This window comes from Felis catus, chromosome E2 (assembly GCF_018350175.1).
Source record: "Felis catus isolate Fca126 chromosome E2, F.catus_Fca126_mat1.0, whole genome shotgun sequence".
NCBI lineage: Eukaryota > Metazoa > Chordata > Mammalia > Carnivora > Felidae > Felis > Felis catus.
The window spans coordinates 49,586,904-49,610,474 of record NC_058382.1 but is presented as its reverse complement, the minus strand read 5'-3'; the positions used below and the strand labels follow the sequence as shown (position 1 = coordinate 49,610,474).

At 47.5% G+C, this 23,571-nt stretch overlaps 1 protein-coding gene and 1 long non-coding RNA gene across 5 annotated transcripts in view; one reads left to right on the top strand and one right to left on the bottom strand.

The window, feature by feature from the left end:
* The first annotated feature begins 829 nt into the window (after positions 1-829).
* LOC109494941 overlaps positions 830-23,571 on the top strand; it is a 24,509-nt gene continuing 1,767 nt past the window's right edge. The window contains exons 1-3 of the long non-coding RNA XR_006590327.1: positions 830-1,876; positions 2,828-3,128; positions 3,275-3,373. This is a non-coding gene — a long non-coding RNA (uncharacterized LOC109494941). The remainder of the gene's footprint in view (positions 1,877-2,827; positions 3,129-3,274; positions 3,374-23,571) is intronic.
* The window catches only part of ZFP1 (ZFP1 zinc finger protein), a 22,265-nt gene continuing 19,044 nt past the window's right edge, over positions 20,351-23,571 (bottom strand). For all 4 annotated transcript variants that reach the window (XM_011290247.4, XM_019820058.3, XM_003998252.6 and 1 more), the window contains one exon: positions 20,351-23,456. In XM_011290247.4, coding sequence (XP_011288549.1) covers positions 22,381-23,456 — 1,076 coding nt within the window. In that variant the 3' untranslated portion in view covers positions 20,351-22,380. The remainder of the gene's footprint in view (positions 23,457-23,571) is intronic.

Below are 23,571 nucleotides of genomic sequence, written 5' to 3'. Positions count from 1 at the left end.
AAATGCCCTGTATCATTGAGTGAGTTCTTTTGTATTTTTAGTTTTCTTTGTGCTTTTTATCATGGAAGGATGTTGAATTTTGTCAAAGGCTTTTTGTTTTTTGGTTTTTTTCCTGCACCATTTGAGATCATCATATGCGTTTTTCTTCATTCGGTTAACGTGGTGCGTTCCACTGTTCCATCTCTTAGGTCCAACCACCTTTGTGTGCTTGGGATAAATCCCACTTGGCCATGGTGTATAATCTTTTTAGCATGCCTTTGGATTTGGTTTGTTGGTATTTTATGGAGGGCTTTCACTTCTATACTCATCAGAGATACTGGTCTACAAGTTTCTTTTTTTGTAATGTTTTATCTGGCTTTGGTTTCAGAGTAACACTAGCCTCCTAATTTCATTCTGTTGTGATTTTCTAATATGGCTGTTTGGCTCATTAATTTTCTGCATTTCCTCTTTTCTATTATACATATTTCAGGATTTAAACTTCCTTCCAAGCATTGCTGTCATTGTAGCCCATAAAGTTTGATATGTAGTATACAGTTCTAAGTATTTTTTATTTCCACTGTGATTTCTTCAACTCATGAGCTGTGTAGCAATGTGTTCTCTCCTGCTCTAGTGAGCTTTTTATGAAAGAATGACATAATACAAGAAAAAGCACAAGTTGTGTATAGTTTGATGAATTTTTTAATGTTTATTTAATTTTGGGAGAGAGAGAGAGAGAGTGGGGGAGGGACAGACAGAGGGAGAGAGAGAATCCTAAGCAGGCTCTGTGTTGTCAGCGTGGAGCCCAACACAGGTCTCAATCCCACAAACTCCGAGATCATGTCCTGAGCTGAAATCAAGAGTTGGTTGCTCAACCGACTGAGCCACCCAGGTGCCCCTCCGAGAGAGTTTCTTAACCTACCTTCTAACCCATCAATTTCTCAACTGCGTTAGTTCTACTATTAATCCTTCTATTATGTTCTTTACTTCAGTCACTGTGGTTTTCATGCCTAGTATTTCTAGTTGGTCCTTCTTTTTCAAGTTTCTTGTTCTTATGTGATATTGCTAGTCAATGATGTCATCTTGCTTGATATGGTTCTTAACCTATTTTGTCTCAGTCCATCCCCCCGCCCCCCCAGTCTGTTTCCAATGGAACCTGTAATTCCCATTTGTGGATTTCTTTTGAAGGAGCTGAGGTCCTCAGAATTCTCCTTATTTTGGACTAAGAGCACATATTCCCACGGGGCACAGAGTCTTGGGTCCTGTGACACACACGGAGAGAGGCCAGCGTGCCTGCTGGGTGCCAGTCCCCTGAGCTCAGGACCCAGAAGCCGTGGATGAGCCTCAGGAATGCAGCTACAGCTCAGCACTGCCCTTCCCCCCGGGAGACTGTTCTGGGCTGCATTTGGTGCTCAGTCCCCAGGAAGAAGCAGAACCCAGAGGGGGTTGGAGGGGTGGTGGGGCCACGGAGGTGGTCTTTCTGTCCTCCTCGGCTCCTCACCTGCAGAGTTTCCGCACGACCCATTTATCCCGAGGACATCTGCACCAGCTGTCATAGGTGGGCCGGGGGCGGGCACCCATTGCCCCAGACAGAATTCTAACCATTCACTTCTGCTTTATTCTCCCACAGCTGAGCCTCCTGCCATTGGTCACAGCGCTGGCCACACACCACCGGTGGTTCAGAGCGTCCTTTCCCCTCCCAGGTCTTTCTCCTACTTGTCTCCTTATCTCCATGTTTCTCTCCAGATTTCCTTCAAGATTGATCTTGCGGGAGGCTGCCTCCTAGAGTCTGAAAATCGCAGTCCTGGGTTAAGATTGTCATCTAGTGGCCAATGTGAGAAGCACATGGCTGTGCCCTCCCCTTTCTTCCTTCTAACTCTGTACTGTGCAAAAATAGAAGGTAAGCGATAAGTGATTTTGCATTATCTGGTAGCCTTACTAAAAAAGTTAGAAGAAATAGGTGATTTAATTTTATTACTGCCTTTTATTTAACCCAGTATATCCACGTATCATTTTGACATGTAATCAATGTTTTATTTTATATTTCATTTAATTTCATTTTATTTTAGAGGGGATTGAAAGGCAAAGGGAGAGGGGCGCCTGGGTGGCGCAGTCGGTTAAGCGTCCGACTTCAGCCAGGTCACGATCTCGCGGTCCGCGAGTTCGAGCCCCGCGTCAGGCTCTGGGCTGATGGCTCAGAGCCTGGAGCCTGTTTCCGATTCTGTGTCTCCCTCTCTCTCTGCCCCTCCCCCGTTCATGCTCTGTCTCTCTCTGTCCCAAAAATAAATAAACGTTGAAAAAAAAAAAAAAAGAAAGGCAAAGGGAGAGAGAGAGAGAGAGAGAGAGAGAGAGAGAGAGAGAGAGAAAGAATCTTAAGCAGGCTCCATGCTTAGTGCAGAGCCCAACATGGGGCTCGATCTCACAACCCTGGGATCATGACCTGAGCCTAAATCAGGAGTCAGATATGCAACCGACTGAGCCACCCAGGTGCCCCTAATGGTATATTTTACATTCTTTTTCTCTCTTTGAAGTCCAGTGTGTAACTTGCACTTCCAGCACATGTCACGTAAGATGCTAAATTTTCATCAGGGATTCTTGATCTGCCTTTAAGTTTCCTAAAAATTACAGCTGAACGGGTTTGATTTATAAATCAAAGTTTGATTTATATCCAAGTTGTTCCAAATACGAATTTTTGCAATTAGTTAAGTACAGTTAATCAAGAAGTTCCACTGTTTATCCGGGAGTCTGTCCCACTTTGCTAAGAGACCCTCTGTAGGACAGCTGCCCCCTCTTCTTGTTCTGAGCTGAACCGTGTTTGACACAACGCATGCTTCCCACTTTCTGTCCACAGGCGAACTTGCTTCTTCCTACCTACCTGAAACATCTGAATGGATCCGACGAGAATGTTCGCCCTTCAGAACTGCAGGATGTCACAGTCACCCATGTCACTACTCACCGTGAGTCACTACTCACGGGTCACCCATCAGCCAGCGTCTGTACCCACAGCCTGGTGGATCCTGGGGCGGTTTACAGCCCAGCCGCTGGCAACCTCAGCTGTCAGTCCTCTCTGGAAATTTCCTCAGCTGAAGAGAACGATTGAGAAGAAGGCCACGCCTCCTTTCTGGGCAGCCACAGCCCTGATTGGTCAGGGGGTTTGTAAACGCCCAATCTCTTCACCTAAAATGGGGATGAGGAGGGAAGAGCCCTTTCTTTCTCCGCCTGACTCTGCAGCCGGTCCTTCCTGAACCAGGTAGGGAGGTCCCTCTGAGAAACTTTTCTCCCGCTGGTCTCCATCTAGGGTGGGCCCCAGGAAGCAGATGCCAGGATGGGGTTCTGGAGCTGGACCTAGGGCTGCTGGCTGGCAGCGGGGACTCCCGGCCTGTGTCCCTGGCACAAGGTAACAAGCTGTTGAAGTGTCCACCACCGATGAACGGGGCAGTGTTCTGGTGGACGAGAGTTCACCAGTGGGTTCCATGTATCAGGAGTTTGATAAAAACATGGAGGGAGGCAGACACCATCAGGGCAGTGAAATGGCGTGGCTGTTGCTAAGCACAGTTAAGGTTTGGGGGAAGAGAAACGAAAAGGCTGAGACTGATTCACGGGCAATTCAAAGCTCCCCGGGAGAGCCAGCGTTGCCCTGTTGGGAGCATGGGAAGAGGTGCTCCCTGCCTGTGTTCTCACAGCAGAGAAAGCTGAGGACTGGGTCCGGGACTGCATCATGGAGCAGCGGCTTCCAAGGCTGACCTAGGCGAACGCAGCTCGGCCACGAGGTCAGGGTCCTGCAGGACAGCAGGCACCCCCAGCGTCGGCCCCACGTCCCCTTCTGGCCGCGATGCTGCGCCAGGCCTGCTAAGAGATGAAGGACGCTGTGCCCCAAGGGCCCTTTGGGCCCGTGTGAGCAAGATGGCGCCTGGACGCCAGGAGTGCTGGGTCAAGAGGACCAGAACCTCACACCGGCACGGGGAGAGATTTTGTTGATTTGGGAGCATTGTTCCAGGTCAAAGGTGCAAGCCCCTGGCCAGGCCCCCAGCGAACGGTGCCCACGTGCTGCCAGAATGGCTGCCGGGAGCGCGGAAGGCATCCCTGGGCCACGGCCAATGAGGAGGAAATGCCAGAGTTGTCTGGCAGGGGAGGGTTGTGAGGGGCAGAAGTAGACGTGATAGAGGGAGTGTGCTGCATAGGGCAGAACTCCCAGGGGATGACTGGTCCACGGGAAGCCTCGGGAGACATGCCCACCTCCTGAAGCAGTAGAGAATGTGCTGGAGAGCGGCCCCAGCAGGGCTCAGAAGTTCACTTGGGCTCCCCACGCCAGGCCAGGACGGGGGTAGGAGGCACTACTACAGAATTGAGCTGCCGATGGCCGCGTGTTGGGACCCCGAGGGCCTGGGCCAGGTGGACGCAGTTACTCTAACGAGTGGCCTCCAGGGTCCTGCCCTGCCAAGATAGGGAGACCGTTTCTTCAGGCCGGCAGCCCTGGGACAGAACAGAGGGACCGTTACCGGGAGCATCGCTCGGTCTGTACAATGAAAAGAAATCAAGGGTGATGAGGGGCACTTGGGTGGCTCATTCAGTTAAGTATCTGACTTCGGCTCAGGTCATGATCTCACGGTTTGGGAGTTCGAGCCCCGTGTCAGGGTCTCTGCTGACAGCTCAGAGCCTGGAGCCTGCTTTGGATTCTGTGTGTGTGTGTGTGTGTGTGTCTCTCTCTGGCCCTCCCCTGCTTGTGCTCTGTCTCTGTCTCTCTCTCAAAAAGAAAGAAATGTTAAGAAATTGAGGACGATGACCAGCAGGCCAAGTTGCTCCCACAATCTGGCGCTCTGGGCATGTCAGATTTGTAGCCTCAGCCAGACTTAGATGTACCCACTCCCCCGCCCCTTCTCAGTCCTCCCTCTCCCTGGGCACCTAGGATGCCCTGCTGTTAGGGCACTTGTACTCCGCTGGACTGTCGCGTCACTGCCCCCAACTATTCTGTGGGCTCAGATGGCAGGAGTCGTTCCTCTGTGGACCAGGCTTCTCCTCCCGGGGAGCTCAACCCAGCAGCAGGCAGGTCCCTCCAGTGGGAAGTGATACAAGGGCCTGGCGTTTCAAGGTTCACTCTTTATTGGTGGGTTGAAAACATAACTGCAGGGGGTGCGCCTGGGTGGCTCGGTTGGTTGAGTGACTCTTGATTTGGGCTCAGGTCATGATCCCAGGGTTCTGGGATCCAGCACCAGGTTGGGCTCTGTGCCAAGTGGAGCCTGCTTAAGACTCTCGATCTTGGGGCGCCTGGGTGGCCCAGGCAGTTAAGCATTGGACTCTTGGTTTCGGCTCAGGTCATGATCTCACAGTTGATGAGTTCAAGGTGCCACGACAAGCTCTGCCCTGACAGTGCCCCAGAGCCTGCTGGGGATTCTCTCCCTCCCTCCCTCTCTCTCTGCCCCTCCCCCAGGCTGTCTCAAGAAAAAGGAAAAAATAAAAATTAAATAAAAAAAGATTCTCTCTCTCCCTCTACTCGTCTCCCTGCTTACTCTCTCTAAAATAAAATAAAAAAAATTAGAATAAATTAAAAATAAATAAATAAAATGTAACTGCGCGAATGAAAGCCCAGGAAGGGAAAAAGAGGTCGAAGAGTCCATTACCCAAGTCAACCAGAACTCTCTAAAACAAAGGAAACCAGAGGTGGGAGGGGTGAGGGGCAGCTGGGGCCCGTATCCACAGACTGGCGGTGTGTGTTTTGGAGATCGCCGTCTCTCACGTGGATGCCTTGTCGTTGGAAGCTCAAGCCAATCTAGTCCGTGGCCACTGTCCCAGACCTAGAGTCCAGCCATGAAAATAGGTCGGTCGGTGAGCTCAGGATCCCCAGGAGTCTCTTCAAAGATTTAGGTAATGTTGTGGAATTTCTTAACATCTGGGGCCATCGGCAAGGTCTCTGACACACAAATTTGGCCAGTAGCTTGTAACAACATTTGATGTACAGAAATTGGGGGGCAAGTGTCATTTAGACATTTCTTGCGGGGGCCATTGCCTGAAAAGAGGTCGGTCCCTTTGCCGCCCAGCCTCGGTGACCTGCTATATGCTAGCAAAAGCCCAGGAGTCTGTGAAGGCGTGGGCCTGCGGAAGGCCCCATCTTGCCGGCTCCTCAAGGGCAAGGCCACAGCCACAGGTTCCGCCAGGGGACTGGGTCAGAGCCCCCTCCTCGGCCAGCAAGGCGCCTGAGGCCGGGGTGCCGTGGCTCCCAGCCAGCTGCTCGAGTGCGAGGGTGGGGTGCCATCGGTGAAGAATGCACTCCCCGTCCATGCAGGCTGTTGGGTCCCCAGGTACCCGGAGGAGGAAGCAGGGTGTTGCCAGCACTTCCTCAAGGCTCTCGGTCAAGGGCAAGGGAACAGCCTTTGATGGCGGCCTTAGTCCTCTCCTGAGGTCCCGTTTCCCCGAGGAGGCATCAGGGGCTCTGCTACGTTCTCTAGGCACGTCTCTACCTCGGGCAGTCCAGGCGCTTGTTTGTGGAGTCCTTCTGGGTGGGGGCTGGGTAGGGCCTTGGTTTCTAAAAGAGCTCAGTAGGATTCCAGAAGCAGGCGCTCAAGGGGCATTTATTGGGCTGCCCCTGGGGGAAGGCTCTTAGGCCAAAACCCCACGTGAAGTCGGGTAGGCCGCGTTTGCTCCAGAGTCTCCAGGAGGCATAGTCAGGCGTGGCCGAGGACTTGAGTCCCAACATGAAGCCGGGGGGACTACAGGGAGGCATGCTGGCCTGCGTGCTAGTGGCTTCCCAAGGGCACTGTGGGGTCTGGCTCTGGCGGAGGGTGACAGACACGCGTGTGGTTGTGTACGGAGGGCGTGAGGGATGAAGGATGTTTCTTCTAGAACATGAAACGGCTCAATAGATTTTGTGCCTGTTTGAGTCTAGTGGGTGGTTTGATGGTGAGTAATTCGTGTGTGATGGCCGGGGGAATTTACCAGCCCCCACGGGACCAGATGATGCCAGAAATGTGGCAGATGACGCGGGGCCTTGGATCCTGTGTGGCATAAGTGGCCCGTGAAGCTGTGCAGATCTGGCCGTACCGCTTCCCCGGAGGGACCCCTCAGCAGACTGTCATCATTGGAATGGCCCAAACCGTACCTCTTACTATAAGGTATTTACATCCTGGTGGCAGAGGTCACACATAATTGGAAGAGTGTTTAAATATCCCATTGGGAACTGCATAAAAGTAGTTCCTTCCAAAGTGAAACCAGATTGGGCCTGGGATTCCTTGGCGATGGGAACAGACAGAACATATTAGCTATGTCAGTGATGCTCCTTGGGTCCGTTCTATGTCCTTAGGACTCGGAGCCTTAATCAGGGGAACTTGAGTCGATGGTCAGGTGCCAGCATTAGTGACTGGCTTAAGTACTGGCCAAACGGGGCTGTTAAAAGGGGAGATTGTGGGCTTCATGACTCTTTATCTTTTTTTTTTTTTAATTAAGCTGCATACCCAATTAGCTCTAGCAAATCCATTGAACTCACCACCCTGAACCAAGAGTTGCATGCTTTACCAACTGAGCCAGCCAGGCAGCCCTCCTGTCATCACATCTTTAAGGACAGGGCCTTGGCTTTCATTGCTTGTGTAATTCTGTATTCGGGAATGTTTTCTGTCCTCGCCTGGTGAGGAAGAGTCCATGGCATCTATTTGGTGAGTCCCACAAGGAAGGTCAAGAGCTTGAGCTTGGTCCGTGTGCCATGAAGGTGTCAATTTATCCATGTCTGGAAAGGAGGAGACAGGGGCCACCACCAGAGGAAGCTGTTTGAGGCCAATGGTCCTAATAGTTACATCTGATTGGGTTTGTGCACCTTTGATTGTTTTCCTGGCAATGCCTTGTAGGTAGGACTTCCCTTTGGGGGAATTTAGAGGGATTTCCTGGAATGGCATCGACTTGGACCGTGGTGCCTAATAGGGCCAAAATGAACTGTGCATTTTTATTGTCTCTGTGGAGCACTAGAGTGGTATAGGGGTGATGATCTCTGGGAGGTGGGACAAGCCCTGGGGAGCTGCCTATTTCCTAGGAAATCCTAGGGTAGGTGCTTAAGTGACTGGCAGTCCTGGAGGTTAGGCAAAGGGGCAGGGGCATGGTGGGGACAGGCTCAAGGTCACAGGGGAGCTGTGTGTAAGAGGGTGGGCAGCAGATGGGGACCTTAGCTGAGAGAATGCTAGTTTTAGGACCTGAGAGAACAGTTGTCCAGAGAGCGAGCCACCAGGAACCCCGAGTTTCCAAAACTCCCAAGAAAGGTTTACCTTTGTATTATCATAATGGGCAAAGTTAGACCAGGGATTACTGGGGAAGGAGCCGGAAACCTTTTCTGTTGAAGGAAATTTGTCGGAGGGGAGACCCTTCCAGTGTAGCAGGAGTGGAGGGGCTTGAGTTGAAGTATCTGGGTGTCTGGGCGCGGGTTGGGGGGATCTCCTCCATGTCTAGTAACCACCTTAGTGCCTTCTAGTGCTTCGTGGGTGATTTTGGCAGTCCCGGTAAAACGTAGTAGTAATGCCCTGTAATGAAGGGGAGGACCTCCAAAAAAAAATTCTGACTGTGGGTCAGGTGAGCCTCTTCAGGGTTGGAAATGAAAAAGGGGTCATTTGGGTCACTGTGGTCATGTGAATGACAAACCCGTTGTGATACTGTGACTTATAATTAATGCGTAGCTCGTCTTTGTCCCTGTTGCTGGCAGAGCCCTTGAAACCTTTGGAATGTCCTAAGTGGTGAGAGCTCTAGGGATGTCTTCTGGTAGGTTAATAAGGTGACTTGTGGAACTCATTGAAGGATTTTTATTTTATTTTTTCCACTTTTATTTTTTTAATTTATTATTTTTTTAATTTTATTTTTTAAATTTATATCCAAATTAGTTAACATATAGTGCCACAATGATTTCAGGAGGAGATTCCTTAGTGCCCCTTCCCCATTTAGCCCATCCCCCCTCCCACAACCTCTCCAGCAACCCTCAGTTTGTTCTCCATATTTAAGAGTCTCTTCTGTTTTGTCCCCCTCTCTATTTTTAAATTATTTTTGCTTCCCTTCCCTTATGTTCATCTGTTGTGTCTTAAAGTCCTCATATGAATGAAGTCATATGATATTTGTCTTTCTCTAATTTCGCTTAGCATAATACCCTCTAGTTCCATCCATGTAGTTGCAAATGGCAAGATTTCATTCTTTTTGATTCCTGAGTAATACTCCATTATATATATACCACATCTTTATCCATTCATCCAGAGATGGACATTTGGGCTCTTTGCATACTTTGGCTGTTGTCGACAGTGCTGCTATAAACATTGGCGTGCATGTGTCCCTTCGGAACAGCACACCTGTATCCCTTGGATAAATACCTACTAGTGCAATGGCTGGGTCGTAGGGTAGTTCTATTTTTAATTTTTTGAGGAACCTCCATCCTGTTTTCCAGAGTGGCCGCACCAGCTTGCATTTGCACCAGCAATGCAAAAGAGATCCTCTCTGTCCGCATCCTCGCCAACATCTGTGGTTGCCTGAGTTAATGTTAGCCATTCTGACAGGTGTAAGGTGGTATCTCATTGTGGTTTTGATGTGTATTTCCCTGATGATGAGTCATGTTGAGCATTTTTTCATGTGTTGGTTGGCCATCTGGATGTCTTCTTTCCAGAAGTGTCTATTCATGTCTTTTGCCCATTTCTTCACTGGATTATTTGTTTTTTGGGTATTGAGTTTGATAAGTTCTTTATAGATTTTGGATACTTAACCCTTTATCTGATATTTGCAAATATCTTCTCCCATTCCATCAGTTGCCTTTTAGTTTTGCTTATTCCCTTTGCTGTGCAGAAGCTTTTTATCTTGATGAGGTCCCACTTGCTCATTTTTGCTTTTGTTTCCTTTTACTCTGGTACGTGTTGAGTAAGAAGTTGCTGCGGGCAAGATCAAAGAGGTTTTTGCCTGCTTTCCTCTCGAGGATTTTGATGGCTTCCTGTCTTACATTGAGGTCTTTCATCCATTTTGAGTTTATTTTTGTGTATGGTGTAAGAAAGTGGTCCAGGTTCATTCTTCTAGATGTCCCTCTCCAGTTTTCCCTTCACCATTTGCTGAAGAGACTGTCTTTTAAAATTTTTTTTTTTTAACATTTATTTATTTTCTGGGACAGAGAGAGACAGAGCATGAACGGGGGAGGGGCAGAGAGAGAGGGAGACACAGAATCGGAAACAGGCTCCAGGCTCCGAGCCATAAGCCCAGAGCCTGACGCGGGGCTCGAACTCACGGACCGCGAGATCGTGACCTGGCTGAAGTCGGACGCTTAACCGACTGCGCCACCCAGGCGCCCCTGAAGAGACTGTCTTTATTCCATTGGATATTCTTTCCTGTTTTGTCAAAGATTAGTTGGCCATATGCCTGTGGGTCCATTTCTGGGTTCTCTATTCTGTTCCATTGTTCTTTGTGTCTGTTTTTGTGCCATGAAGGATTTTTAAAGATGGGGCTGGGCTACCAGTGGAGCCAACCAGGTGATTAGATGGTTGGAACTTTCTGTCACACCCCCTGACCTCTGGGGAGGGGAGAGGAGCTGGAGCTGGACTTCAATCACCAGCGAGCAATGATTTAATCAATCATGCCTATGGAATGAAGCCTCCATAAAAACCCAGAAGAACAAGGCTTGGAGAGCTTCCCAGTTGGTGAACATGTGAAGATTCAGGAAGAACAGCCCCCCCCCCCCCCCAGAGCATGGATTCTTTGCGCCCCTTGCCCTCTGCATTTCTTCCTTCTGGCTCTTCCTCAGTCATACCTTTTTATAATAAAATGGTACCCTGGTGAGTAAATGGGTTCCTTGAATTCTGTGAGCTTCTCTAGCAAATCCACTGAACACAAGGAAGAGGTCTGATTGATGGCCATTCGGTCAGAAGCACAGATAAGATCTTGAGCTTGAGGCTGGTATCCGAAATGGGGGTGGGTTGAATATGCAGTCTTTGGGACCAAACCCTTCAACTATGGAACTGCTGGTTTCCAACGTCAGGAATTCTCTGGGTGAAATCTGAAACTGGCCTCCATACACAGAGGGAAGGAGAGACTGAATAATGAGGCTGACCCCTGCAGACTCATAGGTGGAAGTCTTCACAAGCAAGGGAACTTAAATGAAGGCTTGTCTTGGGCAAAGAGATCTCCACACCTGCCCACCAGTATCTTAAAATTCTATATAGAGGCTTGAGTGGGGTTCAGTCATGTATACTGTCTAGACGGCCTCCAAATCCATTAACCCCTCAAGGGTGCACCCTTCAAGTGGCTCCTAGTAGAGTAACAGTGGGGAATAGGCATCCAAGGGCAGGGGAGGGGTAAGGAACTTCTGCCTGTAGGGGTCTAGCTCGTGGGTCAATAGGTGGTCATGTCTTCTCGGTCTCCTGCAATAGGAATCTGATGCCATCTCCAGGCAGAGAGTGTCAGAATTGGGCTGAACTGAGATGCCACACCCGATCCAGATGCATAAGAGGTGATTGTTGAGGGAATAGCGGCTTGGTGGACTGGATGAGACCCCTTGTAAAGTGTGTTTATTCTGAGAAGGGGGCTGCTCACTCCCTCATAAATACCCCATGGACACCCCAGAGGAAGCTGCTCATGTGCTTTGTATGCAAGGCCTGTGGGACTGGCTTTACGATAACCAGGATGTTCAGCCACTGAATGTGCCCGTTACCCAGATTAGAGTAAATGCTGTGATTAAGGGGGCTGCTTTTGCGCACGTAACTTTGCTATTACAAAACTGAACAAGAGGAAGGCCTGCGTGGCTCAGTTGGTTGAGTGTCCAACTCTTTGATTTTTGGCTCAGATCATGATCTCACAGTTCATGAGTTCACGTCAAGCCACACGTCCAGCTCTGCTGGAGGCCCAGAGCCTGCTTGGGATTCTCTTTCTCCCTCTCTCTCTGCCCCTTCCTTGCTTGCTTGCTCTCTCCTAAATAAATAAACTTAAAAAATTAAAAAAACTGAACAGCAGTTCAAGAAGCTTTGTTGAACTTTCTGGGGTAGGGTGGGGACAAGAGCCTTTGCTGGGACTCCTTTTTTTCTTTTCCTTTTTTTTTTTTAAAGTTTATTTTGAGGGAGAGAGAGCACAAGCAGGGGAGGGGCAGAGAGAGAGGGAGAGAGAATTCCAAGCAGGCTCTGAGCTCTCAGGGCAGAGCCTCAAGAGGGGCTTGATCCCATGAACCACAAGATCACGACCTGAGCAGAGATCAAGAGTCGAAAACTCCAACAACTGAGCCATCCAGGCGCCCCTCTGGGACTCCTTAATGCAGGAGCCCATGCACTGTGATTCCAAAACCTGTTGGTGAGGTCTTAATGAGGGCGAGTTTAGATGGGGAGGCTACAGAGATGCAGCGTTAGATGGAATTGAGGTGAAAGTTTGGATGAAAACTTGGATTTTTAAAAAATGTTTATTTTAGAGAGAGCAAGAGAACGTGCACATAGGGTAGGGGCAGAGAGAGAGAGGGAAAGAGAGAATCCCAAGCAGGCTTGGCACCATCAGCACAGCCGGATGTGGGGCTCAAACTCGCATGAGACGATGACCTGAGCCAAAACCAAGAGCTGGATGCTCAACCCGCTGAGCCACCCAGGTGCTCAGGAAAGTTGGATTGTTTTTTTTCAACTATACGTCAAGCTGTTGGCATCCTGTTTACCTGAATATATTGGGTTGGATATTATGTTTAGCTTGGGGACTGCTTCTCCTGGCTGATACTGTAAGGCGGAGGCCCGTGAGCCCACCTGCAGGCCAGCGTTAACTGGAGATACCCAACAGAAAGCACTAGAACTGCCTGAGGCCCACACAGGTGGTTAACTGAACACAGTATAGAATACCAGGTAGACAGGACGAGACTGCCACTTTGGTTGATGACATGCTGGACTGCTGGTAGCAACGAATTCTCAGCACCGTAGACGCGTGGCCTGTGGAAGCCTCAATGGCTCATGGGGACCGCCAGTAAATCACAGAGGGGTGGATAAAGTTGTGCTGCTCGTAGCCTCAGCAGCTCCGACGTGGCTCCAGCCATACGGGAAACAAACGGGCTGAAGGAGGCTGGTCCTCCGTGGTTGATCTTGCAAATGCTTTCTTCTCTTCATCTCGGAAAGGAGCCCACTGCAGTCTGCCTTCGCGTGGGAAGGACCCCAGTGTACGTTTATGGTGCTGCCTTGGTTTATTCTGAACTCACCGGCTACTGTGATAATGTGGTCAGAAGGGATTTGAACTTGATGTGGGTCTCAAGTGTAATGATATGCTACATTAATGACATGAGAGACTGGAGAGACGAGGACCAGGCTGGAACTGATCTGAATGTGCTAGTGATGCACGTGACCATTAGGCCCGGATAATAAATCTAGCAAAGGTCTAAGGGCCCTACTCAAGTGGTGAAATTCTCAGAAATAACCTGGACAGGAACCACCTGGGATATCACACAAATGACTAGAAATTGTCACTACCCATCCCTAAGACCAAACAAGAAGGTAGTGTTTGGTTGGTGTATTTGGATTTTGGAGAATGCATGTGCCACATCTGAGAGTTTTGCTGACTCCCATCTTTACGACCACCCAAAGCTGTATTTTTGAGTGGGGACCTAAACAAAAGGAGGCCATGTATGAATTACAAAACGTGGTAGGGCAGCTCTCAGTGCCTTTGGAGCCTTGTGACCCCCCACTCACTGGTGACTGTGGGATGTCTGCCACCTGTACTCAGACTGGGGCTTGTGGCAAAAGCTCGTGTGCACCTCTGTAGAGAGCAAGATGGAGTCACTCATGTCAAGCAGTGATGTGAGCAGCCCTAGGATATTGTAGCTAAGACCAGGTCTCATCAGAACCAGCACAGACTGGCAGGACTAAGGACTGATGATCTGTAAGGCTACAAGAACCTAAAAGAGCCAGGAGCTGATGATCACTAGAACCAGGAAAGACTTGAAAAGGCCCAAGACTGACGAAACTCCTTGAAAAAGGGAAAACTGCAGCCAGCTGTCAGACTCTCCAGACGCGGAACACTTCATGTCTGAGTGGGTTAGCAAGGCAACTGCCACAAAGACTCTGCCCGAATGATCTCTGAACGTAAGAGAGCTGCTCTGCAGTGAACAGAATACGCAGTAAGGGTTGAGAGCTGACCCAGACCAGACCATTCTGCAAGGTCACAAACAGACTTCGTGTCTGTTTCATTAACTTCTTACCCCTTGTCATATCTTTGTTGTGTGACTTTGTATTATTGTACTTGGCTTTGTGTGGCACATATGAAGCCAAGTGAGATGCGTAGCGAAACGTCATTGAATTTGGAGTCTTGAAACTGCTTTACAATTACATTAACTTTGCTTTATGATTGAATGAATCACAAATGAATCATTTGTGAATGAATCACGATTGAATGAATCGGACATTGTGGAAAGACACAGCTTGTGTTGGTGCTTTTACAGAGTGCTCACGACAGTCTCCCAGCTGTTGGGATTTTGGACCAGAAAATTCCCAGATACCACATCTTGCTGGCCAGTCCACACCCTTTGAGGGACACACCTGCTACTGGGCACTAATGAGACCGCCTTGATGACGGAAGGACATAAAATAATCATGAAACCTGAGATACTCGTAATGTCTTGGGTGGTGTCAGAGAGACACTCTAATAAGGAAGGCTGTGCCCAGAAGAGTTCCAGAATAACATGGAAATGGTTCATATAGGGGTATGCTGCCAGGGAACACAGGGAGCCTCCTTTCCTCTAGGACCACCTTTGGAGCCACCTGAGGAGCCGCCGGAACCAATTCTCATGTGGATGGTGTCCTAAGAATGGCTCTTGTCTGGAAAACAAAGGGCTGTTTGGTTTATGGGTGGCAGTTTCAAGATGAATGGACAACATCCTGTTTGGAAATCTGTAATCTAGGCCAGCACAGTGGCCAAACAGAACGTCTCTTCCAAAGGGAGAAAAGTTTGGGTTCAAATGGAGAGAAGGAAAAATAGTAGCTACGGGTAAAGGATTGAATAAATGGGTTATGTAATGAGGGAAATCCCATGTTACACGAGCATCTCGAAAGAGGCTCAGAACAAGAGGTGATACGGTCTCTTAGCTGGACTGTACCAGATGCATGAAAGGGTGAATCCCTGTGTTGTTGAGACGACAACTGCTTTGGGAACCTGGCAAGATTGGATGATGGCTTGCAAATCTGAGTGGCATCACCATAGGAGACCTTTTTACAGGAGATGATTGACTGGATAGTTATCAATGGCTGAATCGCATTCTAGTAAGATGCCAGTAACTTTTAAGATTGTTTTGCTATAAGGGACCCATGTTTGAGAATGGGGTGGTGGTGGTCTGTGATGTCGTGATTTATAATAGATGTATATTTGGTCTTTGTCCCCATTTCTGGCACAGAGCTGCTAAAAACTTGGAATTTCCTAAGTGATAAGAGGGATAATACAAAGGTGTCTTTTGTTATGTTAATGAGATGACTTTTGGCACTACCTAAGGATGGGGGCTGGTTGCCAATGGAGCCAACCAGGGGACTAGAGGGTTGGAACCTTCAGTCCCACCCACTGACCTTTGGGGAGGGGAGAGAGGCTGGAGATTGAGTTGAGTCACCAATTGTCAATTCGTTAATCAACTGTGCCAATAGAATGAAGCTTCATAAAACCCCAAAAGGGTTTAGGACTGAACCCTTAACCTGTGGAATCTGATGGGATGTCTAAGTGGATAGCATCAGAATTAAGCTGAATTTTAGGGCGCCCACCTGGTGTCTGAGGATCACTTGTTGGTGATTCCCACTGCCTTTCCCACACACGCCGTGTGATCCGGTCCAAAACCTTCCCACCCGTGGAGCATGCCGACTCTGTACACCGGGAGATGGGCGTCATTAATGTTTCCCAATCACTGTGGGCCTTACCTGTCCTCACTGTGGTAGAGTGATGGAAGGTGGGCACAGCCCCGTGCCATAAATGGCCAAGTGAGGAGAGGGAAGGCCCTGGTAGGAATCGGAGGCTCTCGAGGCCTTCGCCTTCCCTTCTCCCTCTTCCTCACCGCTCCAGGTCTCAACCCTGGCAGATTTTCCTTTGGCAGCAGGGGGCCTTGTGAGGTATGTTTCTCGATCCTGCCCCCCATCAGGTGAACGCAGAGGGTGGGGGCTCAGAATCTGTAGCATCTGGGAGGAAAGGAGCATAAAGCCCGGAATGTATTTGAGCACGTTATGGAGTGCGTGGTCTTAGAAGCTGCCGAGAGCAATAATGCAGAGCCCAGCCCCCAAACCTGTGATAGCCGATCAGTCCCTTCTCTTTTTTGATGCACAAAATCTTAAAGGCTTGAATTTCAGTTAAGGTATAGTTTCCAATCTCAGTCTCTATTTTGTGATTTTCTCCTGATTCCTTAATCTTGTGTTGTAACCAGAAAAATGTGTGATGATGTTCCTGTGCAGCCACTTCCCTTCCCAGGAACTCTGGGATTGGGGTCTGCCTCCATGAGTGCAATGCTCACAGGTCTTTGGGAAAAGTCCCCAGACCTGAGAGTGTTAGTACCAGAGCCCGGGCAGTGAGCGTGCCGTAGCACTGAGCAGCGCCCAGGAGCCCAGGAAATGCCGAGGTTTTGCATTTAACAAGGAGCTGATAGACCCTCTCAGGGATTTTAGGAGATGCTGGCTGCAGATGTTCGGGATAGTTGTATTTGTCTGGTTTTTTCTTTAAGCAACATCGCACCAGGGATTGGACCCATGATATCCCATTGGGTCAGTGGACACAGAATGACAGCAGCGAGTAAAGCAGTGACACACAGACCATGGTCCTCTGCTGCATTTCCCTTTCGTGGTGCCACTGGTTTCGATGGCAAGGCTACTAGGACGCATAGTCCAGGCACAAGCCACGGCCAGGTGGTCACGGGCAGAGGGCTCCTGTCCTCTTTACAAGAACGTCCTTTCCTCGTGTCTTTGGTCCAAAACATGGACCACACTCCACTTGGGTGTCACAACAGTCCTGGGGTCCAATCCCCAGGCCTCTGGGCACGGAGGGCCCTCACTGTACATTAATAATCAAGGCCTTTTCATCTACCGGTCCGATCTTGTTAGACAATATGGCCTTGACCCCGTTGGTCTGGGAAGATGCTGAATTACTACGGCAGCGGTGACATTGTGGGATGGATGCTGCAGGCAGCAGTGAGAGCGGCAGTAACCAGCAGCACAGGCAGCATGGCCTCTAGCAATTAGCGTTCCTTTCCCAGATGGTTACCGCTTGGGTTAGTCGGTAAATCAGGTGCAGCTAAAGGGCATTGCTCTCCGTTAAGTGCAAGGACAATTGTGCAGTCCTGCCCACTACACCAACTGTTTTGGTCTCAGCCTGAGGATAGTGCCGCTATCAGCCGGAAATACCTGGGGGCACTCAGCTGGCCCAGTGAGCCCCCCACAGACCTCTCCCCTTTTGGAAACCGTGTTGTGGCTGAACCAGTCCTTGGGGTTGTTACAATCTATAACAGGAAATGGGGAAAATCCCAAGATTTATTACTTCTGGGTTCTGGAGGGTACAAGGCATGCCTGGGGCCATACAGTGAAGTTGGGAGAGAGGCATGAGTAAGCAGACCGGGGTGCGGCTTCTACTGGGGTTAAGGGTGGGGGCCTAGGGTTTTGTGAGTTCAGACTTTATTGGTGAATTTAAAACACAGGACAGGAATTAAAGGGTGCAAAGGGAAAAACAAGAAGCCAAATAGTTTCCGAGGTTAAACAGATTTCTCTAAAATAAAGGAAACTTTTGCAGGATGGGGACAGGGAGCAGCTTGGTTCTTTACTCACTTGTGCTGGCAGTGTGTTCATTTGAAATAGCTATGTTGGGGTTGCCTGGGTGGCACCGTCAGTTGTACGTTTGACTCTTGATTTTTGGCTCAGGTCATGGTCTCATGGTTCATGGGTCGAGCCCCACAGCAGGCTCCAACTCGTGCTGATGGCACAGAACCTGCTTGGGATTCTTTCTCTCTGCCCCCACCTCCACCCCCTTCCGTATGTGCCCACGCGTGCATGCGCTCGCTCTCTCTCTCTCTCTCTCTCTCTCACCCCCTCTCAAAATAAATAAAACAAAGTTAAAAAAAATGAAACAGCTATCTTTCAAGTGGATGCCTCAGTAATGAAAAGCTTGAGTCAGGTACTGGTGTTATAACAAAAAACGAACCAATCGTCATGTGCTTATGCTACATTTATCTTGTTACTGGTTTTCGTTTAACTTTGTTGTGCTCGGGGAACACACTGTATGCTTTCAATCCTTTTAAATGCTCTAAGAGTTGAATGGCCAGGCATATGCCTATTTTAGTAAAAGTGCTACATGCACTTGAAAAGAATGTATATTCTGTAGCTGTTGGTAAAGTGTTCCATCAAAGTCAATTAGATCAAAGTGGTTAAGTGTTATTCATATTTTCTAGGTCTTTATTGAATTTTTGTTGAGTTCTGTCAGTTGCTGAGAGGTGTTAAATCTTCAACTGTGCTTGTGATTTGTCTTTTCTTCCTTTAAATGTCAGTATTTGCTTTGCCCATTCTTTTTTTTAAGTTTACTTATTTTGAGAGAGTGAACACATGTGAGCAGGGAAGGGGCAGAGAGAGAGCAAGGATCCCAAGCAGAACCCTAGCTGTCACGGGGCTTGAACCCACAAACCTCAAGATCATGACCTGAGCTCAAATCAAGAGTCCGAGGCTTAAGTGACTGAGCCACCTAGGTGACCTGCTTTCTCCATTTTGAAGCGCCATTATTAGGCACATACATGTTTGTCTTCCTAAATCAACCCTTTATCATTATTACCCTTAATCTCTAGCAATACTGTCTTAAAGTCTACTTGATCTGATATTAACAGTTCTACCCCAACCTTATGTTTAGCGGTTATATGTAATACTTTTCCCATCCTCTTTCCATCCTTGTCGTTATCGTAAAAACATGACTCTTACTGAGCATGTAGCTTGGTCTTATTTTTATTATCCATTAGACAATATCTTTTATTAAAATGGTTGAACTTTGGGTCTACCATTTTACTTTTCGTTTTCTGTTTTCCCTTCAGGCTTTCTCTTCTTTCTTCCTTCTTGCCTTCTTTGGGTTAAAAATACTTTTGGCTTTCTGTTTTATCTATTGGCATCTTAGATATACCTCTTCTCATGTTTTTTTTTTTTTTTTTTTTGGTGGTTCTAGATTAAAATATGTAAACTTAATTTTTCATATTATTCGTAGAGTTAGTATTGTACCACTTCATGTACTTTGAGCAGATTCCTTACCTCTCTGAACTTGCTTCTTCATTTTAAATAATAATGAACTTGTCTCATGGGTTAACTATTAAATGAGCTAATGCATATAAAGCAAATAGCAGCATGTTGCCAAGAGCAGAATAAGCAAGCAATACTACTCAGCATCATCACTAATAGAAGCACTGTTATTACTACTGGTCTGGTGGCAGCTGTTGTTGCTGGTATTTTTTATTAGCACTTGACCTTCTGAGGCCACAGGGGAGCCATATTGAGCATTCTCAGCAGCTTAACCTGTTTGAGGTCAAATTTTTCCACCTGCTATCGATCACCTATTCCTCCAGATGGCCTATCAATGAGTCTGTTGCAGCAGGTACCCGTCAACTGCCCCTTTCTCGCCTAGGCCTGGCTATCCTTTGCCCACTCTTGAGGCTGTTCCTGCACCTAGCTCAGCCAAACCAGCTGAGCACAGCTAGTCCTTACCCCACCCCTAGGCTGATCCTTATCACAAACAAAACCCGAGTTGATTTTCAACATTACAGCATCTGTTGTCCTGAGCAAAGTGATCTGAGGCCAGTCCCACAGGCCTCCCACTACCTTCAAACATACTTCCCAGCGTGAGAGGACCTCCTACATCTTGGTCTCTCCCCCCCTTTTCTAAAACATTTTTTAAAATGTTTATTTTTGAAAGAAGAATGAGCGGAGGAGGGTCAGAGAGAGAGGAAGACACAGCATCCGAAGCAGGCTCCAGGCTCTGAGCTGTCAGCACAGAGCCTGACACGGGGCTTGAGCCCACAGACTTTGAGATCATGACCTGAGCTAAGTTGGATGCTTAACCGACTGAGCCACCCAAGTGTCTGTCTTTACTATTTTTGTGTATGTGTGTGTGAACGGTTTCACTGTGTGAACAATGAATGCCAAATACAGGTTTTCACGGAGAACACAACCTCACACACACAGCATACAGCTATGAAAGCTTGAGCTGGAGAACAGCACAGAGCTGTTTGTTATGGAGGAAGAGAACCTGCCTTGTGTTATGGTGTTAACTGATGTTAATTACTTAGCTGCATGATGACTTAGTGTATTGTTTTAGTATAAATGAGGGTTAACTTAGGGACCGAGGGATACATGAGCAATTTTCCATTGGACTTAATGGTAATTATATTCTTGATATAGAATTCTATTCTCCAGGTCCATAAATTAATAAAAATACACACAGATATACATACATGTAAGGTTTTTAGACCTTTATTTTAAAAACATGGTGTACACACAACCTCCCCCCACCCCCCAATCTAGGTTTCTGATGTGGAGGCATCTGCTCCTACACATTCTTTTCCATGGAACACCAGCCAGCCATGGCATATTTTGCTGCAGTTTATTCAATCATTCTCTTAGTGATGGTTGTTCACATTTTCTTTTGTCCTTATCAAAAAATACAATATACATGATAAACATATAATCTTAAGTACTGGCACTTTATTTTTTCTTAGGGATAGATCCCCAGGAGTGACTCCTGGATTAAAGAGTATGTATATATATTTTAAATGTTTATGTAGAGAGCGAGCACAAGCAGGGAAGGGGCTGAGAGACAGGGAGAGAGAATCCCAAGCAGGCTCCATGCTGTCAGGGTGGAGCCCAATGCGGGGCTCAAATTCACGAACCGTGAGATCATGACCTGAGCAGAAACCTAGAGTCGATGCTTAACCAACTGAGCCACCCAGGTGCCCTGAAGGCTACGTATATTCCTAATGTTCAGAGACAGAGTGGCAACTTACATTTCTAACAGCAGTGTGTGAGATGAATCTTCTTCCCTGCTTCCTTGCCAGTAGTAGACAAGATGACAATTTGAGAAAGACAAACTTACTGGACTACAGATGTTCTGTCAATCTGTCAATCTGTTCAGAAAGTCACTCACATTCATGGGTGGTCACAGCACATCAATGATACTCAAAAACAAGGAAAAAGAAAGGCCAGTTCCCAGTGACAATTCTAGTGTGTGATTCATGACTGACAGGGAGAGGAACTTGGGAATTTGAAGTCAATAGTAAGATACTTTACCTCTGAGTTAGGCAAGAAGTTTTTTTAGGTTGTTAAACACATATGGAGAGATCACTGAAAAGTCTAACTTATAAAGTGTGTGTGAACCTTTAAAAGAAAGGCTTAACTTTTACTCAGGTTCCAAAGGGAAATGCTTTTGGCTGATGACAGTGAAACCCAGGGAATGAAAATGCCTCCTTTACACAGGATGTGGCAAAAATGCATTTTTAAAGTGGGTTGTGCACGTGGACGTTTGAAAAAGCACTACGACATTTTTTTCTCTGAAGTCTCTGAAATGTAACATTTGTGAACCACATACACATCCTACTTTTTGTAAGACAATCCATAAAAATATTAAGAGAAACAGGAGAACACAAAAGCACAAGTAGTTTATGGGTTACACAGTATGTTAAAAGACAGGCATCTGTATGTAAACACCCCACTGCAAAGGAACGGCGCACGAGGGACGTGGGCACTCTCTCCAGCTGTGGTGCCTACACTGAGTGACAGCCCACAGTGGTCTTTCACTCCCTAAATCCCCTCTTAATTATCTCTTATATATTGATGTGAATAATGCTTTTAGCAACCTCCGAAGCAAGTTAAACCTTCAACACTGTCTTCTGTTTATTGAAGAGGCAGCTGAGTAACGACGGTCCGACCAACTTCCCTCTGCCAGCAAGTAGCAGGAGAAAACATACGCTACACGCTACTAAAACTGTGACCTAGTTCATGTGGAATGCGTACTGGGTTGTAAAGGTACTGAAAGACACGTGGTGTTTAGTATGGAAAATCTTACTCATGTCCTAACTATCAGAGGACAAGAATTTCCAACTCCCAGTGACTGTGTTAAATTTACATGTATAGATGTAAGACAAGATTTGTGTTTTGGGGCATAATCTCATACACAGCCACTCAACTCCCGGGGTGTGGTCTGCATACCCCCATATGCTGCTGCCCAGAATAATTCAAGATTTTAAAAAGCTCACTGTAACAGGACTAAGCATGTCTATTTACAACTGGATGTACGCTTTAGCTGGGCAGCGTAGCTAACTTTGGGTATAAGGCTGTTCTTAGGGGATCCTGTTTTTACATGTGTTTTGATTTGATGGCTTGTATCCCCCCAGCCCCGCGTTTCCGCGTCCCTTCAGTACCTTTGTGCGGTCTGCCCCCCACTGGAAGGGTTCGGGTTTTTCCACAGAACAAGCTAGCTGCAGTCTCAGGGCTTTTCCCCCATGTGAACCCTCTGATGGACACTGAGTCGGGACTTCCTGCTGAAGGCCTTCCCACATTCAGAACACTCGTATGGTTTCTCTCCTGTATGGATTCGCAAATGTAATCTCAGGGTTGACCTCTGGCTGAATGTCTTGCCACATTCGGTACATTCATAGGGTTTCTCTCCCGTGTGAGTTCTCATGTGTATGATCAGTTGTGAGTTCTGGATAAAGGATTTTCCACATTCGCTGCACTCGTAGCGTTTCTCCCCCGTGTGAATTTTCTGATGGATAATGAGGTTGGACTTTTTGAAGAAGGTTTTTGCACATTCGTTACACTCATAGGGTCGTTCTCCCGTATGAATTCTCTGGTGGGTAGTAAGTTCAAACTTCTGGGCAAATGTCTTGCCACAGTCACTGCACTCATAGGGCTTCTTCTCCATATGTGCTCTCTGGTGAACGATGAGGTTTGACTGGTGGGTGAAAGCTTTTCCGCATTCAATACATTCAAAGGGTTTCTCCCCCGTATGAATTCTTTGATGTTTAATGAGGTTTGCCTTATGGGAGAAGGTTTTCTTACACACGTTACATTCATAAGGTTTTTCTCCAGTGTGTATTCTCTTGTGACTAATGAGGAGTGACTTAAAGGAGAAAGCTTTGTCACAGTAATTACAAATAAAAGGTTGTACCAAATTTCGTATTTTCTGATGTTTAAAAATGGCTTCTTTAAAGACTTTCCCACTTTTATTATAGTCAGAGTATTCCAACCCATGATGGGTTTTCTCTTGCTTCAGATAGAGGAGTGCTTTTCCAAATCCATTACACTCATCAGCTCTCTTTCTTATATAGCTTCTATTACCATTAAGTAAGTCTGAATTAGACTTCAAGGTTTTTTCGTATAAGTCATATTTATAGGGTACTTGCCTTAAGGAAACAAAATCTGTGCTCAGATTAAATGTTTTTTCAAAGAGATTACCTCTTTCCTCAATTGGGGTTTGGTTCTTAAAAATGATAAATGGTCTCGCCTGCTCATCTGGGTTGCTGGGGTCCTGCTCCATCTGGTCGTCAGCTTTCCACACCTCTAGGAAAGAGCACACGAGACACGCTGTCAGCCCCTTCCTGCCATGTTAGAGAATGTGAAGTCTCCACCAGTGTTCCATCGCAGGGCTGTCTCTGTGTGTGGGATCCGGGCTTCC